The following is a 21,061-nucleotide window of genomic DNA, read 5'->3' on the forward strand; positions in this document are numbered from 1 at the left end:
ACGTTGTACTCCATCTTCCACTACTTTGTCCAATCTCCTAATCTGTCCAAATCCTTCTGTAGCCTCCCTGCCTCCTCAATGGTACCAGTTCTCTACATTTCTTTGTATTGTCTACAAAGTTAGCCAGAATTCTCTCAGTTCCTTCATCAAGATTGTTAATGTGAAAGGTTGTGGTCCCAACATTGAGCCTTGCAGAACATCACTTGTCACCAGCTGCCATCCTGAGAAACAGCCTTTTATTCCCCACTCTCTGCTTTCTGCCAGACAGCCAAACTTCTATCCATGCTAGCACCTTGCCTCTGACACCATGGGCCCTTATCATACTCCGCCTCCAGTGCAGCACCTTGTCAAAGGCCTTCTTGAATTCCAGGTAGATAACATCCATTGGTTCTGCTTGGTCTAAACTGTACATTACTCCCTCAAAGAATTAAAGAAGATTTGTCAGGCATGACCTCCTGTTGATGAAACCATGCTGACTTTGCCTTAATTTACTCTCCACTTCTAAGTATTCAGAAATCGCATTCTTCATAAGATCCAGGATCTTAACCACGACTGAGCTAAGGCTAATCAGTCTATAATTTTCCATTTTTGCTTTATTCCCTTTTTAAACAGGGATCTCACATTAGAGATTTTCCAGTCCTCTGGGACCCTCCCTGATTCTAATGATTCCTGAAAGATTACCATTAACGACTCCACTATCTCTTCAGCTATCTCCCTTAGAATTCTGGGGTGTAGTCCATCTGGTCCAGGTGATATATCCATCTTCAGGCCATTCAGTTTTCCTTGCACCTTCTCCTTGGTGATGGCCACAATATTCACCTCTGCCCCTTCACACTCTTGAATTTTTTAGAGATTTCTCGTGTCTTCCACCGTGAAGACTGACACAAAGTAATTTACTCAGTTCCTCAGCCATTTCCTTGTTCTCCACTACCATCTCTCCAGCGTGATTTTCCAGCAGCCCAGTGTCCACTTTTGCATCTCTTTTGCCCTTTATATATCTAAAGAAATTCTTACAGTCTTCCTTTATATTATTGGCTCGCTTACTCTCATATTTAGAACTTAGAACAGTACAGCACAGTGCAGGTCCTTCAGCCCTCAATGTTGTGCCAGCATTCTAGCTTACTCTAAGATCAGACTAACCTACATACTCTTCATTGTACTAACTTCTATGTGCCTATCTAAGAGTCGCTTAAATATCCCTAATGTATCTAACTCTACTGCCACTGCTGGCAGTGCATTCCATGCAGCTACCATTCTCTGAGTAAAGAATCTGCCTCTGACATCTGCCCTAAATCTTCGTCCAATTGCCTTAGAATTATGCCCCCCTGTGATGGACATTTCCACCCTGGGAAAAAGTCTCTGGCTGTCCACTCTATCTATGCCTCTCAACATCTTGTATACCTCTATATTGTCACCTCTCATCCTTCTTTGCTCCAATGAGAAAAGCCCTAAATCCCTCAATCTTTCTTTGTACGACATACCCTCCAGTCCAGGCAGCATCCTGGGAAATCTCCCCTACACCCTCTTTAAAACTTCTACATGGTTGCCTCATCCTCCCTGTACCATGTTTCTTTTTTCTCAGGATAAATTTCTGCTGAATTACTCCCAGAAATTCTTGCCATTGCTGTTCCCTGTCTTTCCTGCGAGGCTGCTCTCCCAGTCAATTCTACCCAGTTCCTCTTTCATGCTTCTTCAGTTGCCTAAAGACAATTACCTCTGATTCAATCTTTCCCCTCTCAAAGGGAGTATATTGAATACATATCAGATTTTTAAATCATTAATCACACATTGGGATGTATTAAACTAAGGATGTGCATGAGCCAATTAAAAATATTTTGCATTGGTGTGTTTGTGAAATATAAATCATACTACTTCCACTATAAACTACAAATCTAAATATAACATAGTTTCTCTACGACACAGGTTTTCTTCCTGGTTTTGCTTCATATCTTCTCTGTTGGGGTTTCTATTTCAGACTTTCAACATTTGTTATAATTCTGCTTGCCATGCTCCCCCAAGACCAGTTCCACTCTGACCACTATCCCCTTTTGGTTTGAGATCCTAACTCGGAGAAAAGAGAAATGAATTCAAAAGTAATCTAAGAAATAGCAGTGGTGGAAAGGAAAAGAACACAGTAAAAGAAGAGAAAAACCTAAGTGAGTTAAATCTTTATAAAAAGTAGGTGTAAGCCTCGAAGAGTGAAACTAAACAAAATTCGCAAATGTTCATGATCTGTCTGTGTTCACAGCAAGCAGTCACATGTTGATTTGTCATCCTAATTCTTACTAGGAGAAAGTGCGGTCTGCAGATGCTGGAGATCAGAGTCGAGAGTCTGGTGCTGGAAAAGCGCAGCAGGTCAGGCAGCATTCTCTGATTAAATTAAAGGTATCTTGTGGTGATTTACCCTCAACACAGTACCCTGTTCCCACTTCCATGCCATACCATTTGGTCCCTTTAGCCCGATGAATTATAACTATTTCCATTTTGAAAAAAGTGTTTTGGCTTCAACAGCTTTCTCTAATGGAAAATTCCATTGGCTTAACACTCCTCACCCATAGACGTCAGTCAGCAAGGGTAGATGACAACACTTCATAATAATTCTCAACTGTAGTGCTCTGCAAGGCTGCATACTTAGGACCTTAAAACCTCGGATGCTGCCTGACCTGCTGTGCTTTTCCAGCAACACACTCTCAATCCTAATTCTTACACAGAACATGTAATTTTTAAGGTCACTTGAATCATAAATTGGAAAAGGTGTTGAACAGGTGTTCAAGCCCACAGTCAATATTTTCTCCACAGGGCAAAGTAGCAAGTGCTATTTAAATGTTTCCTATATCAAACTAGCAAAATTGACTGCAAAGTTGAAGAGAAATGTCTTCACCCAGGGATTTGATTTGAATTGTTATTGTCATATGTCCTGAGATATAGTGAAAATTATTGTTTTGTATGTTATCCAAACAAATCATACTTTATATAAGTACATCAAGGTAATAGAACAGAATGCAGAATATAGTATTACAACTATGGAGATGGTGCAGAGAAAGATCAACTCTAATGTATGAGAAGTCAGTTCAAAAGTCTGATAACAGTGGGGAAGAAGCTGTTTGTGGAACTGTTGCTACATGTTTTCAAACTTTTGTATCTTCTGCCCAGTGGAAGAGGGTGGAAAAGGGTATAATTGAGTTGGGAGGGCTCTTTGACTATTTTGGCTGCTTTCCCGAAGCAACAGGAAGTATAGACAAAGTCAATGGAGGGAAGGTTGGTTTGCATGATGGACTGAGCTGAGTTCCTAACTCTCTGTAATTTCCTGTGGTCCTAGGCAGAGCATCTAAATGGATGCTTTCAGTAATGTATGTATAAAAATTGGTGAGAGTCATTGTGATCATGCCAAATTTCCTTAGCCTTTTGAGGAAGTAGAGGCTTGGTTTGCTTTCTTGACTGTGGCATTGAGTGGATGGACAAGGACAGACTTTTGATGATATTTACTCCTAGGAACCTAAAGCCCTTGTCCATCTCCATCTCAGTACCATTGATGCAGACAGGGGCATGTCCTCCACTCTGCTTCCTGAAGTTGATGACCAGCTCTTTCATTTTGCCGACATTGAGGGAGAGATTGTTGTCTTTACGCCACACCAATACGCGCTCTGTCTGTTTCCTGTACTCTGTCTCATCATTGCTTAAGAGCCAACTCACTACCGTGGTGTCATCAGCAAATGTGTAAGTAGAACTAGAGCAGAACTTGGTCACACAGTCATGAATGTATAAGGAGTATAGTAAGGTCCTAAGTATGCAGCCTTGCAGAGCGCTGTAGTTGAAAATTATCATGAAGTATTGCCACCTACCCTTGCTGACTGCCGTCTATGAGTGAGGAGTGTTAAGCCAATGGAATTTCCCATTAGAGAAGCCAAAACATTTTTTCAAAATGGAAATAGTTATAATTCATACAGCTAAAGGGACCAAAGTGGGAACAGGGTACTGAGTTGGTTGTGTTGTGGGTAAATTACTACAAGCTACCTTTAATTTATGTAGTTATTAAGCAATCTCACAGACAGTCAAGTAATGAATTAATTATTAATTATTAAAAACTTTATTGCATGTAGCAACCAAAATAAGACCCCCTCCAAGAAGTCAAGTTAAGCCTCGTAATTCACCGTGGCTATTAACAAATTAATGGTGGAATTTAGGTATGATTCCAACCAACAACGTCTGTCTCTGATTTTCAGGTTTGAACCTTGTGCACTGTTGTTCACTATTTTGGGCATAAGCCCTTCAGCCCTTCATCAGGAATGATGAAGCCTTTCCTGATGAAGGGCTTATGCCCAAAAGTTCATTTTCCTGCCCCTTTAATGCTGCCTGACCTGCTATGCTTTTCCAGCACCATACTGTCAACTCTGACCTCTAGCATCTGCAGTCCTCACTTTCTGCTCCATAGTGTTGTTCATCCAAGTTCTGCTGCCGAAGAGTTCAAGTGTTGGATTCTTACACAGTTTTTTTTCATCCTTCAGGTCTAGTGGATGACATTATTGATCTTTTAGCTTCTTTCATCCACAATATTACAGGCTGCAGCTTGCATTTTTCCTTGTTCCTTGTTACATTTGGCTTTGATTTTATGTTTGAAGACACACCTTTCCTGTGATTAACTCCTTAAATTCTTCTCCAGGACAACCAGTTATCCTTGTCTCACAAAACAACCAACTGTCAAGCAGAAGTTAAAACTGTTTTTTGTTTATGTAATTTTGACTCCATCTTTTCCCAGGCAAGGCTAATTGCTTTTAATTCCTGTGTAAGTTTGTATGTATTCTTTAGTAGTTCATTTCAGACAAAGTTATTATCGCTTCTTTCAATCAATGAACAGTTGTTAAAGTTCAGAAGTTTACATATTTCAGTTGGTCAGCCAGGATGATATTAAATGGCAGAGCGGAGCAAGCTTAAATAGCCAAATGTCTTACTCCTGTTCCTATTTTCTATGTTTCTGTGCTACATGCAAATTTCCCTGTGAGCAAATGTTTGAATGGAGTGTTCTATAGATGCATCCCCCTGAGAGAGTATTCTTCATGTTCCTCCTTAAAGATATTTTTAGTAAAGCCTAATTCTTTTCCAAGCTTTTGGTCATCTGACCTAACAACTCTTTGTGGCTTGGTGTCTGAAACATCTGCACAGAGGCTGGGACCCATCACCAAGGCACCCTTTATTAACTAATGATTTGGAGATGCCGGTGTTGGACTGGGGTGTACAAAGTTACAAATCACACAACACCAGGTTATAGTCCAACAGGTTTAATTGGAAGCACGAGCTTTGTGGGGCCAAACGACCTGATGAAGGAGCATCACTCTGAAAGCTAGTGCTTCCAGTTAAACCTGTTAGACTATATCCTGGTGTTGTGTGATTTGTAACTTTATTTACTAATGCACAGTACACTGGCTGTGAGCAACCAGCTCAAAGTCAATTCTCAAACAGGGAGCTTCTAATCTCCTGGTTATGTTGATTAGCCAAGGCTTTCCTAATTGGCCCAAGTTAACAACCTCAATCAAACATTTCATAGCTAACAAGGTCAACCTGATCCCAATCTCTACAGTATCAAACTTTGCTTTATAATGATCCTGTGAAAATTTTCATGATGTTAATGACACTATATAAATATTAGCTGGTGTTGAACTAGATTGGACATATTCTGTATTCTGCTTCTGTAATTTAGCAAGCTGCCAACCCATACAATAAATTATTGATAATAAAAAATGTATTCTTGCTAAGTTAACTTCAGTACTACATTCAGTTTCACCCTAATATGCTGATCTTTCTCCAGCATACTTTGATTGTCTTTTAGGTTAATTCCTCAAATATAACAATACACCACTCTCAACAATAAATCTTATTATCTGGGGCTGAAATAATTCTGGCTTAGTATTTCAGCAGCTTCCTATGGGCGGTACGGTGGCACAGTAGTTAGCACTGCTGCCTCACAGCACCAGAGACTCTGGTTCAATTCACGCCTCAGGTGACTGAGTGTGTGGAGTTTGCACATTGTCCCCGTGTCTGCGTGGGTTTCCTCTGGGTGCTCCGGTTTCTTCCCCACAGTCCGGTGAATTGGCCATGCTAAATTGCCCGTAGTGTTAGGTGTAGGGGAATGGGTCTGGGTGGGTTGCGCTTTGGTGGGGTGTGGACTTGTTGGGCCGAAGGGCCTGTTTCCACACTGTAAGTAATCTAATTCTAAATAATCCTATTCTGTGGCACCGGAATACAAATGTGAGCATCTAAGTTGTGACCCAAATATTCGAGAGGTTCCCATGAAAATACTTATTGATGATATAAATCTGTTCTCAACACAAGGCCCTGACAAAATGGAAAAATAGCAGAGAAAGCAAAGAAAGTCAGGAAGTACCACTGAGTTAGCATCTAGATTGACTTTCTTAAAAACAAAACTGAAGACGCTGAGATAACTGGGAGAAGTAAATGAGTACCACAAACCCTAGAATAGAATGATTTGGAGGAGCCAGTGTTGGACTGGGGCTGGACAAAGCTAAAAATCACACAACACCAGGTTATAGTCCAACAGGTTTATTTGGAAGCACTAGCTTTCAAAGCGCTGTTTTTTCATCAGTGCTTGTGAAGCAGGATCAAAAGACACAGAATTTATCACAAAAGATTACAGTGTCATGCAGCTGAAATGATATATTGAACAAACCTCGATTAAGTCTTTCATCTTTTAGAATGGGTTTGTTAGTTTCCGTTCTTTAATATGTAAACCCCAGAACTTCTTTTAAGTCACATTCTCAAGATAGCTTAAAGTTTTGGAACAAAAGATGCCATTTCAGCTCAAACAATGCATTAAAGGTGTGAGGTTAAAGTCTGTCTGTATCCCAATCTTAAATCAGACTTGTTCTATTTCTTAAGTGGAATTTACATAATATTACATGGATTGACTTTCAGTTGGTTATGTATTTTTTGAGCAAAATAGAATATATATGCAAATATAATTCTGCAACTATAAATTCACCCCATAAACTTATATGTGTGTTTGCATGCAGGAAAGAGAGGCAGAGTGAGTGTGTGCATGTGAGTGTGAGTGCATGTGAGAGAGCGTGTACTTGCCTGTGTGCAAGCTTGATAAAGTATGTGTGTGAGTGTGATGGGGTATAAGCCTGTGAGAGGGTGCATGCATGGGTGTGAGTGTGTGGGTTGTATATGTGTGTGTCCATGAGAGAGAGTCTGCGTGAGTGTGTGAGTATGTGTGTGTAGTGCAGTGGAGTCACCTGTAGTGTGATATGACCCCAAGGTCCCAGTAGAGGCTATCCTCATGAGTACCAAACTTGGCTATCAGCCTCTATTCGGCCGCTTTGCATTGTTGATTTGTCTGAAGTCCACCTTGGAGGATGGTCACCCGAAGATCTGAGGCCGAATGTCCCTGACTGCTGAAGTGCTCCCCAACTGGGAGGGAACACTTGAAGTGCTCACCTTGCCTGGTGACTGTTGTGCATTTATGAACACTCAGACACACATACATTTATGTACTCACGCAAACCCTCTTTTCATACACGCACACATACACATCCCACACTCACACCCATGCAAGCACTCTCTCACAGGCTTATATCCCATCACACTCGCACACATACTTTACTAAACTTACACACACGTCAGCACACTCTCTCACATGCACATGCACACACTCAATCTGTCTGTCTCTTTCCTGCACGTACACACACATAAGTTTATGGAGTGAATTTATTTTGCAGAATTATATTTGCATATACATTCTATTTTGCTCAAAAAATACATAACCTACAGGCAGTCAATCCATATAATGTTGTGTAAATTCCACTTTAGAAATAGAACCAGTCTGATTCAGGATTGGGATACAGACAAACTTTAACCTCACACCTTTAATACATTGTTTGAGCTGAGATGGCACCTTTTGTTATAAATCCTTAAGCTATCTTGAGAATATGACTTAAAAGAAGTTAATTTTAAAGAACTGAAACGAACAAATCTATTCTAAAAGATGGGAGACTTAATCAAGATTTGTTCAATATATCATTTCAGCTGCGTGTCACTGTAATCTTTTGCTATAAATTCTGTGTCTTATGACCCTGCTTCACAAGCACCTGATAAAGGAGCAGTGCTTTGAAAGCTAGTGTTTCCAAATAAACCTGTTGGACTATAACCTGGTGTTGAGAGTGTGGTGCTGGAAAAGCACAGCAGGTCAGGCAGCATCCAAGGAGCAGGAGAATTGACATTTCGGATATAAGCCCTTCATCAAGAATTCTGATGAGAAATGTTGATTCTCCTGCTTCTTGGATGCTGCCTGGCCTGCTGTGCTTTTTCAGCACCACACTCTCGACTCTGATGTCCAGCATCTGCAGTCCTTACTTTTTTTCTTATAACCAGGTGTTGTGTGATTTTTAACTTGGAATAGAATGAGTTGATTTAGGAGTCAATGCAATTAGTGCTGATCATGACACAATGGTAAGAATGTATTGGGGAACGAAGAATCCATTACCCAGAAACAACAATCGATGATTGTGCAGCAAAGAAGAGTATTAACAGATTTTAATAGTGCTTTAAATTTTGATTACAACACAATGGGTTGGACATTAAGCATGATTACGATGTTCAAGGTTTAACTCAGTCAAATTAAAATTTTTGTTTGTTCGAGGATCATTGCAAGTTGATATGCACACGCCCATTTTCAGCCCTCAGCTCACAAACACCATGCAATAAGATTATTTTGCAGCTGCATCAAAGTGGCAGCTAGGCTTCTGAGATATACTTTTTTTTAGATTAGATTACTTACAGTGTGTAAACAGGCCCTTCGGCCCAACAAGTCCACGCCGACCCGCCGAAGCGCAACCCACCCATACCCCTACATTTACCCCTTACCCTAACACCACGGGTAATTTAGCATGGCCAATTCAACTGGCCTGCACATCTTTGGACTGTGGGAGGAAACTGGATCACCCGGAGGAAACCCACGCAGACACGGGGAGAACATGCAAACTCCACGCAGTCAGTCGCCTAAGGCGGGAACTGAACCCGGGTCTCTGGCGCTTTGAGGCAGCAGTGCTAACCACTGTGCCACCATGCCACCCACGATATACCTGTTTTAATATGCACAAAGATGATCCTATACAGCATTGACCTACGTGTAACTGCAATTTTCATCTCGGCTGCTTGAGCCATTGACTATAAAACATTTTATATATTCAGTACGTTTCCAACATGTTGGGTGTTCATATCACTGTACCACAAAACATACTGCCAATGCCTTGCTGTTCAATAAAGTCTTTGATGAGTCTAAATATTTTTTTTCATCAATCAGTGCAAATTCTGTCCTGCAACTGCTGAAATGCCATCTCTACTGAAAATAGTTCAGTAACCATGGAAACTGGACGAAATCAATTCAAAATTTGTCAAATGTATAAGTATTTCCTTGGCAACCAAGCTATTTTTCACTTAACTGTCAACAGGCAGCTGTTCTTAAAGTTCATTCAGCTTGCTAAGCAGTAAAATCTCCATTGTGTCTATAGTGCAATTGTCAATGAACGTATTAAGAATGTGTTTACAGCTTTACTATAATAGTGAGCAGTTGACATCTTCCTATTTTACTTCCCTTACCTAGAATGTAGTTCTCAAGTTTTATAGCATTTGTTTTTTACATGTAGCAAAACTATAAACTTGTAAATGTTTCAATTCTGATATGACTTTGAAGAGGAATCAGATCAGACTCAAAAAATTAATTCTGTTTCTCCACAGCCTGAATTTCTCCAGCGTTTTCTGTGATTGTTTCAGATTTCCAGCATCTACTGTATTTTGCTTTTATAAGCTTGCATTTGCTTCACAAATACCAAACTGCACAAAAAAGAAAATTCAAAATTGTGGCCACTATTTCTGGGAAAGCACTTGACAAGAGTTCTTCTCTGCTAAAATGCGACTCCTGAAGTGGCTCAGGGAGTAAAGATATCAACTAGAACGGGTCCATACTGTCAGGAAGATCACAGTCTGATCCCTGACTTATGCCAAGTTAGATCCTGTTTGGGCTGCTGTGGAAAAATTGCAGTTGACCATAATGACTGCAGCTTAAGGCAGAAGAAAAGACTGCTAGATTTCAGATCGAACTATTTTCCAGTGAATTCTCCTGGAAAGTGATTATGTTTGAACAGTCTTAAAACACAAACACATGGGTGAGATTCTCCATGGCTCCCTACTAGAAACCAGCACCTTAACTGTTGTGCCTTAACCATCTGTGAGCTTGGACAACTTTTATTTTGATGTCCTTTTATCCAATGGCTGCTGAAGTATCTTGTCTGGGTCTGACGTGGAAGGGATAAACTATAATACATAATGCACTGTTTTAGCAATCGGTAGATAAATGAAGACTAGAGTAATAGAATCATACAGTATTGAAACAGACCCTTCGGTCCAATCGATCCATGCTGATTATATTCCCAAACTAAAATCGTCTCACCTGCTTGCACTTAGCCCATATCCCTCCAAACATTTCTTCATGTACTTATCTAAATGTATCAAAATAGAAATCTTATACTACTGAAATGTAGTAATTGTAAGAAATCTAGAAGTAAATCTTGATATAAGCCTGAATCTAGGAGCAGCTGCAAGATTCACACTAATCTCAGTCCACCATTTTACATGTGTGATTAGCAGGCAACAATTCAAGTAATATCAAATAAATCTGAATAAAATCATTTTTATAACTTTTCCAAGCTCTTTTGGACAGACCAAAATATTGACTTTAATTTCATTTGTATAAGTGAGATTTTAACATTCTAGAAATCATATAGAGTGGATTCTCTGATCCTCAATGGTCTCTTCTATTGCAAGTTAAGCAGGCTATTTTGTTGACACACAAGGGCTTTCATTCCCACAAAATGAACATTTAATCTTGAATTGATGTAGCTCCCTTAAAATTGAGCCTTATCATTTCAGTGCTTTCTATAACTACACCCCAGCATCTATCTTTGGGAGGCGCCAGAATGTGATTAAGGACAGGTGAATGGTGCAGAAATGGAGGTGGCAGAAAAATACAGTTTTTTAAAATTGCAACTAAATTTTGTTGACAGCGTATTATCAAAAATTTCCCACCTTGCTGCCATGCATCTCAGCTATACTCTTGAGATTATTTCATTTATTTAACTCTTAACGAGGTAATTAATGTATCTCCTAGCTTCTACCCTAAAGGTAATGACTAATAGAACCATCTGGTGTTGTTTTCTACCTAAGTTATTAATACAGAAGTATTTCACTGCAGCATATTGGACTTCAAGTCAAAACAAGCCACAATGACAATACTCAGTGATGAATATTGCAGTTAGACAAGCTCTTGTTAGCCAGACTGCTTGTCTAACATGTAGATTTGGACAACCAGAAATATGCTCCAATTAAATATAAGAGGACAAAAACCATTATCTTCAGTCTCCATGAAACTCCATAAGCTACCGAGTTATCCTGTATCACAGTAACTATCTTTGTCTAAACAAAATTGTTCATAACCCAGTGTCAAAATTGGCCCATGTTGAGCTTCCAAATGTACATCTGCTCCGTATCTAAGACTGCCTATTTCCACCACTATAACATGGCCTGACTTCATCCTTTCCCTCCGTTCATCTGCTGCTGAAACCTCATCCATATCTTTGCTGTATCTAGACTTGATTATTTCAAAGCCCTCCTAGCTAGTCTCTCATATTCTATCCTCCATAAACTTGAGGTTTTCCAAACCTCTCTTACTCATGTTCTTCCTCAAAAAAGTCCTCTTTACCAATCACCACTGTGCTAGTAGACCAACATTGACTTGCACAGTCAAGCAATGCATCAATTTTGAAAACTCTCATGCTTGTTTTCAAATCCTTCCGTAGTCTCACTCTTCCCTGTCTCTATCATTTCTACCAGCTCTATAACTCTCTGAGGTATCTCTGCTCATTTAATTCTGGCCTCTTAAGTATTACTGTTATTAATTACTGAACCATCGGTTGCCATGCCCTCCAATTCCAAGCTCCTAATCTCGGGAGTTCCCTTTGTAAACCTTCTCCTTGCCTCTTTTTTTCTCCTTTATGACTCTCCATTCAACCTCATTCTTTGACCAAGTTTTTTTAGTAATTTATCTTAGTATTTCCTTAGCTGTCTCTGTTATCAATGTTGCTTGTTAATGCTCCTTGGAATATTATATTATCTTTCCTCAAGACTCATAATGTAAAGGGTTATGGAATAAATGTCCAGGATAACTTCTGGCTTACTAAGTTGTGAAAAAAAGGCTGCAACAATATAAATTTTCTGACTGCGGTAAAGCTACGTATAGATATTTATTTTAATTAGGAGAAAGTGAGGACTGCAGATGCTGGAGATCAGAGCTGAAAAATATGTTGCTGGAAAAGCGCAGCAGGTCAGGCAGCATCCAAGGAGCAGGAGAATCGACGTTTTAGGCATAAGCCCTTCTTCAGGAATGAGGAGGGTGTGCCAAGCAGGCTAAGATAAAAGGTAGGGAGGAGGGACTTGGGGGAGGGGTGTTGGGAATGCGATATGTGGAAGGAGGTTAAGGTGAGGGTGATAGGCCGGAGAGGGGGTGGGGGGCGGAGAGGTCGGGAAGAAGATTGCAGGTCAAGAAGGCGGTGCTGAGTCCGAGGGTTGGGACTGAGATAAGGTGAGGGGAGGGGGGAAATAAGGAAGCTGGAGAAATCTGCATTCATCCCTTGTGGTTGGAGGGTTCCTAGGTGGAAGATGAGGCGCTCTTCCTCCAGGCGTCGTGTGGAGGAAGAGTGCCTCATCTTCCGCCTAGGAACCCTCTAACCACAAGGGATGAATGCAGATTTCTCCAGCTTCCTCATTTCCCCTCCCCCCACCTTATCTCAGTCCCAACCTTCGGACTCAGCACCACCTTCTTGACCTGCAGTCTTCTTCCCGACCTCTCCGCCCCAACCCCCTCTCCAGCCTAGCATCCTCACCTTAACCTCCTTCCACATATCGCATTCCCAACACCCCTCCCCCAAGTCCCTCCTCCCTACCTTTTATCTTAGTCTGCTTGGCACACCCTCCTCATTCCTGAAGAAGGGCTTATGCCCGAAACGTCGATTCTCCTGCTCCTTGGATGCTGCCTGACCTTCTGCGCTTTTCCAGCAACACATTTATTTTAATTAGCTAAGACACAGAATACAAGAGCAAAGAGATTATGTTGGAATACTATAAAACACTGGAGTACTGCATGTGGTTCTGGTTCCCATATTATAGGAGAAATGATTGATTCACAAGGATGTTGGTGCCACTGGCTAGGATAGCATATATTGGCTATCCCTAATTGCCCAGGGAATAGTTAAGAGTTAACCGCATTGCTGTGGGTTTGGAGGCATGTCTAGGCCAGATCAGGTCAGGACAAGTTTCCTTCCCTAAAAGACATTTGTGAATGACATCAAAGAAAATAAACAATTTATTTGGATAATGGGCAAAAGATTAAAGGAGACAAATAAAACATTCATAAGTAGATTCATAGACATGTCCAGCACAGAAGGAGGCTGTATGTCATATTGTGTCCACGCTAGTCAGTAAGAGTTTCACTACTCTAATCCCATTTTCCCCTAGACTTGGGAGTCATGACCATGCAAGTAATATCTAAATACTGCTCAAATATTCTGACAGTTTCTGTCTCGACCTCCCTTTCAGGCAGTGAGTTCCACACTCACACTGCCCTCCGGGTGAAAACATTTCTCATCAACTGTCTTCTTAGCTTTCTACCTCTTATTTTAGAGGCCCCTTGTTCTTGACCAATCTACTCATGAAAAAGTATCGTCTCCACCCTATCTAGGCCCCCTATACTCTTATACTCCTCTATCAGGTCCCCTCTCAACCTTTTTTGTTCCAAAGAAAACAAATCCAGCCTATCCAGTCTATTGTCATAATTCAGACCCTCTAACCCAAGCAACACTTTGCACTAGATAGGATACAGATTTACCAGTTGCATTTGGGGAGGTGAGAGCCTGGTGTTATTATCACTAGACTGTCAATTCAGCGATCCAGATTTAAATCCTGCAATGGAATTTGAATTTATTAAAACATCTGGAATTAAGAGTCTAATGATGATCATGAAACTGTTGCCATTTGTCAGAATTCTGATTCTGATTCACTAATGTCCTTCAAGGAAGGAAACTGCTGTCCTTACCTGATCTGGCTTACAGATGACCTTAGATCCACAGCATTGTGTTGACTCTTACTGTGTTCTGGGCAATTAGGAATGGGCACTAAGTGCTGGCCTAACCAGTAAAGGCAATATCCGGTGAATGAATGATAAAAACCTCCAATAATATGGTGGCCAGAAATACATGCAGGACTCCACCATTTTATACAGTTCCAACATAACCTCATTGCTCTAGTAATCAGTGCCTTAGCTAATTAAAGTAAATATCACTTATACTTTCTCAACCATCTTAACTACTTGCTCTGCAACCTTCAGAGGTCTGTGAAAATATTCACCCATGGTCCATCTATCTCTAACAAAGTTACAGATAATAAAGATAAATTTCTCTTCCCACAGCAGGGCATTGATTATATAGAAGTCATAGTTTGTACGTTTGAGGAAGGACCAAAATTAGTGGCATAGTGGACAGTGAAGAAGGCTTTCTAAAGTTACAGAGGGATCTTGATCAAATGGGTCAATGGGCTGCTAAATGACAGATGGAATTTAATCTGAACAAATGCAAGGTATTGCATTTTGGAACAACAAACAAGAGCAGAGCTTATCCAGTCAATGGTAGGGTCTTGGGTAGTGCTATAGAACAGAGGGACTGAGGGGTGCAGGTACATAATTCTTTGAAATTTGCATCACACATAGACAGGGTGGTTAAAAAGGGGCTTGGCATACTTGCCTTCATTGGTAGGTCCTTTGAGTATAGAAGTTGGGGTGTTATGTTAAGGATGTACGTGACATTGTTGAGGACTTTTCTAGAATACTGTGTCCCTTATAGGAAGGATATTATTAAATTGGGAGGTTTCAGAAGAAATTTACCAGGATGTTGCCAGGTATGGAAGGGCTGAGTTATAAAGAAAGGCTGGATAGGCTGGAACTTTTTCACTGGATCATAGGGGTTGAGAGGTGACCTCATAGAAGTTTATAAAGTAATGAGAGGTATAGATAGAGTTAATGGTAGTTGTCTTTTCCCTAGGATGGAAGATTTCAAGACTCGGTGAGACACTTTTAAGGTGAGAGGAGAGAGATTTGAAATGGACATATGAGGCAACGTTTTTACATGGGGATGGTTAGTGTGTGGAATGACTCAAGGTTAGAGTGGTGCTGGAAAAGCACAGCAAGTCAGGCAGCATCTGAGGAGCAGGAAAATTGCATTTTGGGTAAAAGCCCTTCATCAGGAATGAGGCTGGGAGCCTCATTATATTATATGACATTATATTAATTCAGGATCTAAGCATTGCATTAACCATAGATGCTAAGTAAATATTAATTATCTAAGTGTGTTTTCTTTTCAGAAAGATCCAAAACCTACAGTAATAATAGGAGTCCATCATTAGAATGTTTTCTTTAAATAACTGCTTTGTAATCTCGGATTAATTTTCACAAATCTTGTTCTATTTTGCCACCAGACTTCAGTTGGAGTATTATACTGTTTTTATTCATTCCTGGGAGGGTGTAGTTAGATGGTCCAGCATTTATTGCCCATCCCTAATTGCTCTTGAGAAGGTGATAGCATGTTTCCTTCTGCAACTGCTGCAGTCCATATGGTGTTGTACTCCCACAGTGCCTTTTGGAAAGAAGTTCCAGGATTTTGGCACATCAATAGTGAAGGACCAGTGATATATTCCAGGTCAGAATGGTGTGAAGCTTGAGGGAAATTACAGACAGTGGAGCTGCCATGCATCTGCTGACCTTGGCCTTCCAGGTGATAGAAGTGACATGTTCAGAAGGTGCTGTCAAAGGAGCCTTGGTGAGTTGCTGCAGCGTGCTTTATAGCTGGTACATACTGTTACCGCTGCATTGCAAAAAATGAAATCTATTACTAAAATGTGAAGGAGTTCAATAAGCCTGCTTCTGTTTCCTCAACATAGGAGGGTTGTTGTTTTTTTTCTTCACAGGGTTAGGGCAAAGAAGGAGGAAAAACTGTGGGTCATGAGATCGACTGTCATCTTGCTTTCCAAGCCAGGACTTACCTTCCCTCCCCATGCACTAGGCTAGTGGAAGTTTGTCTCCTTGTGTCGGTTGACTCTCTCAGTGAGACATTTGTCATATATACCATAAATGACTCATTTAAGTTGGTAGGGGTTAAGGAGATTTTGAGGGAGAGGTTGAAATCCTGTCCCCACCAGAAATCCACCCCATAGAGAAGAATCACTTTCTTTTTCAACCTTGTCAATCTCCAAAATCAGTAACAATATCTTGTTTTTTTTTCCCCCAGTTGTGCCCATTCTCTTTCCCTATTTGAATGCATTGATTCTATGACTGGGCTAAAATCTATGTCTAAATAAAAACCAAAAAAGCTGCGGATGCTGTAAATCAGAAACAAAAACAGACGTTGCTGGAAAAGCTCAGCAGGTCTGGCAGCATCTGTGTAGAGAAATCAGAGTTTACATTGTGGGTCTGGTGACCCTTCCTCAGAACTAGTTTTCCTCAGGTCCAGTGACCCTTCCTCTAAACAGAGCTTTTCCAGCAATTTCTGTTTTTGTTTAAAATTCATGGCTAGCTTGATCAGGAAGGGGTGTTTCACTTTCTGAAATTACATAGGTAGAGATAGCAGGTAGGTCAGACCATTTTGGACATAATGATTTGATGTGGTCAGATGACTCACTAAGACTCACTGTCTGGGGTCCAATAAAGACCAGCTGCTTGGACACAGGGCTGGAATGTGTCTTTGATATCATACCCCTACATTGGCTCAGTACTCTCAAAGCAGAAAGTCAGGAAAAATTTGGTTGAGAAAGAAAAATGAGAGAAGCCTCATCTTTAATGGATCAGTATTGGCTTAATTTGTCAGAATTAATAAATGTCACACTTTTTAGCTTTCTTTTCATTGACAGTATTTCCAGATAACCACTTATATTTAAACCATTAACTATAGTGTTAATATACAGAATATGGAGTCAAATTAAACAAATAGCTTGATAAATACATTGAATTGAGTGTCTCATTTGAAATTTGGACCTGAATTAGCGGAGTGCATGCAAGACTTGTTCTCGCCAATCACGTAAGATGTATCCTTGAAATTTTTTCCTTCTCAAGCAGAATATATAATTGATGATTTTCATGACCAGTAATGAGAAATACTTATATCTACACGCAGTGGGGAGTTAATTTCTTTTGACAAGTCAAGAGTGGAGTTTGTGTGTCATAGAAGAGCATCAAAGATCCAGAAAACCAGAGTCCTCTGCAGGTTATGAAGTTTTATGTGTACAATATCAATGTCAGCCTCCCCACTAGGTATCAACCAATTGACAAAGATGGGGATTGGGTTTGTCCAGGCAGCAAATGTTGGTTCCTGTAGCTAAAGGCTTTTTTGAATCAGTTGTCACATGTACGAACATATGAAGTAGGAGCTGGATTAAACCATTCGACCTCTGAGCCAGTTCTGCCTTTGATAAGATCATGGCCGAACTAATAATAGCCTCTATACCACTTTCCTGCCAACCTGTGATACCCTTTGATGCCACTGTCCCCTTCCCATTAGTCAAGAATCCATCTAATTCTGCCTTGAAAACATTCAATGACCATGGTCCCACCTTGCTTCATGATCCTTTTGCTGACTTCTGTTTGAAGTGAACTTTGGGTGGTTTAAGGACAGGTTCAGGTTCCACAGTGATGACCCCATAGGTAAAAAGCTGCTTTCTAAATTCACAGAAGAATAGCAAACCAAACAAGATTTCAGAGGGTACAAGATGCCCATAACCACATAAATAGTTCATTCCAGTTCAGAAAATTGATAAGTGGAGAAAAATTAGCATTAGGAATGTCAGATTATTAACTGCAATGTTAGTAGCTCAGGATAGATCACATATACCTTCAACGATCTAACTGGTGTCAAAGAATAACACCTTTGCAAATTTTTATAACACATTCTTTCTTATTCATAATTTGTGAACATATAGGTCTCCAGGGCAAAATGAATCCTTTCCAAATTTAGTCTCTTTTAAAGGAAATTGGACAATGGACATAGATAGGAAAGATAAAATTTTGCAACCTTAACTGTTTGATAGGTGAGGTTTCTACAGGAAAGTGTCATAACAACTAATTAAAAGATCTTGTTAAGTACCACATCATTTAATAATCACTTGACTATTCTTTTTTTCATTTCATAATTTTATTCAATACAAAATGCAACTAACTGTGAAGTATATACTTATGATGACTGGACATGTCTTTCCCATATGCCAAGTTTTATCATCTGAGTAGATAATTACACTAAAACAAAACGAAATTACGACCAATGGAAAAAAACTTACATTTCCCCCATTCCTGATGTTGTTTTGTATACCATTCCTGTTTTGGGATTACTTACAGAAGTTGGAATCAAAAAAGAATGCGTGTAGTCTTAGATCCTATGCTGTTTACTGAATGCAAAAGCATGACAGAAAACAAGAGTGATGCAGTTGTACGTTGCATAGAACACATGGTAAGATACTGTATTATCGCCGTAATATTTTGTTTGAACTTCAATTCTTATTTAAGTAATTTTTCAAGACACATTCCTAATACAATCTGAAATAAAAACAGAAAATTCTGGAGAAACCCAGCAGGTCTGCAGCATCTGTGAATAAAGAAACAATTCACATTTCAAATCTGATATGACTCTTTAGCTTTGAAGAAGACTAATATCAGACTCAAAATGTTAACTCTGTTTCGTTTGCCACAGACGCTGCCAGACCTGCTGAGTTTCTCCAACATTTTCTGTTTTTATTTTAGATTTCCAGACTCCAAGGTACTTTGCTTTTATTTGGATGTTAGATTCTAATACAGTGTTTTAAATTTTCATCACTTTAAACATCTAAAATCCTGCCTATCAGCTTAATTATTAAAAGTCATTCTTGAACCTTGAATCTTCCACTCTGGAATTACTTAATTTAGCTTTATGTCCTATTTCTCTATCCAGGACCCAGCTTATCATAAACAAATGACCATCAACCAGTACCCTGGTTACTGCTTATCTAAACATTAAAACAGCTATGTATTGTGGCTATTGTTCAGCATTACATTTCTAATGGTCATACTGATGTTCTGCTTATTAATTTACCTTGCTTTGCAGTTATTTGGTTATGCCTTTTATGGGAACAGACCTTAGCAAATTAATGAAGCATGAGAAACTGACTGAAGACCGGATCCAATTTCTGGTGTACCAAATCTTGAAAGGCCTAAAGGTCAGTTTGTCCTCCAGTCATTAATTTTGACTCTGGGAATATGACATTAGTTAATTGCCTGGCCAGTTTTAAAATGAAAGTTTTATGTCAGTACATATAATTTTAAGACAAGTGACTTAGAACCTTATGCTCTTACATTACTTTGAGACATGTTATATTAATTTGCAAGACATGTAGTTATCCATAATTGTTTTTTTCACCAGAATATAATAAAATCATTCTTTTGAATCTTCTACTCTCTCAAGCGTACTTCAAAACAGTATTCTGAGGATGTGGTGTCCATGGCATATTGGAATTCTCTTGAACCAGTGCAGTGGTTTGATGCAACTGTTTGGTTGGCTGAGCCACTTCTCAGGGCAGTAGTATCTACCTACCACACAACTTAGTTTTCCAGCATTTTGTTCTATTCATTCATGGCATGAGGGAATCGCTGGCTAGGCCAGCATTTATTGCCAATTCCTACTTGCTCAGAGGGAAGTTAGGAGTCAACCACATTGCTGTGGGTCAGGAGTCGTGTGTAAGCCAGACTGGGTAAGGATGGCAGTTTCTGTCCCTAAAGGACATTAATGAACGAGGTGGGTTTTTCATGATTCCACTGTCATCATGAATCCACTGTCATCAGTAGACTCTTAATTCCAGATTTTTTTAATTGATTTCACAATTCACCAGCTGCCATGCCGAGATTTGAACCTGGATCATCTCTGGATTAACAGTCCAGTGATAATACCACTCGACCACTATCTCTCCCGATCTTGCACATTGGAATACTCCACTGACTAGAATGAAGTGCATCCTTCAGTAATTGAGAGCCTTTCCGAAGTGATCCTCTGATGGTGGAGCTGCTGGGACTGACAGTCATAAGACAGTTTGAAGTGCTATTTAAGATATTGTATGATCATTCATTGGGAGTGCTGGTCACTACTGAATGTAAGAAAACAGCATGGATTACATATTTTACGATACTCTTCAGTATCTGGCATTTTTGAATCACCATCGATAACACAAATTTAACTGGGTGGATCTAAAGCTTTAAAATAGTTTAGAGCTGGCAAGAACAACTGGTTCCTTCCCAAAATAAGAATACTGAACCAGTTTACATTTCTTATTAACAGTTCATGTTTATTTTTACTGATGTCAATTTTATTACTTCCATGGTTTAGTTTCAATTAAATACATATTTTCCATTTGACTGGGATTGAGCTCCTTCTCTCTCGGGTTTACTGGTTCAATAATGTAACCATACACTCTGATAACTCATTTTTATTCATATGTTGCAGAAATTTAAACAGTAACTGAAGATCAATTCCATTCAGCATATATCTTGTTTGTATTCTTGTGAAATGAAAAATGGCGCCAAACAGAACTTGAAACTTTGTGAACAATAGCAATATTTTTCCAGTTTTGAAGACAAATGCAATTTAATGTTTTGGCACCAATGAGAATTTTCACCTATGGAGTCTTTAACGCTGAAAATATCTGAAGGTGTTTTGCAGAAGAGGACTAGCTGGTGAACCTCAGTTTAAGAAATAAGAGAGAGGTTAAAAGCAGTTTTTTCAGAACATATATATATATATATACACCATGGCTGTGGTGTGCTACCAGAAGTAGATGTGCACCCACACAAGAGTAATTTGCAAGTGCAATTCACTCACGAAAACTGGCTTGAGGTTACGTGGGTGTTAAGGTTTCATCCTGTTCTTTCGTTATTGTC

General features: G+C 39.7%; 1 protein-coding gene across 1 annotated transcript in view; it reads left to right on the plus strand.

Annotated features, from left to right (window-relative positions):
- Positions 1-21,061, plus strand: part of LOC132826728 (mitogen-activated protein kinase 12-like) — a 70,784-nt gene that overhangs the window by 18,049 nt on the left and 31,674 nt on the right. The window contains exon 4 of the mRNA XM_060842848.1: positions 19,239-19,350. Coding sequence (XP_060698831.1) covers positions 19,239-19,350 — 112 coding nt within the window. The remainder of the gene's footprint in view (positions 1-19,238; positions 19,351-21,061) is intronic.

This window comes from Hemiscyllium ocellatum, chromosome 23 (genome assembly GCF_020745735.1).
Source record: "Hemiscyllium ocellatum isolate sHemOce1 chromosome 23, sHemOce1.pat.X.cur, whole genome shotgun sequence".
NCBI lineage: Eukaryota > Metazoa > Chordata > Chondrichthyes > Orectolobiformes > Hemiscylliidae > Hemiscyllium > Hemiscyllium ocellatum.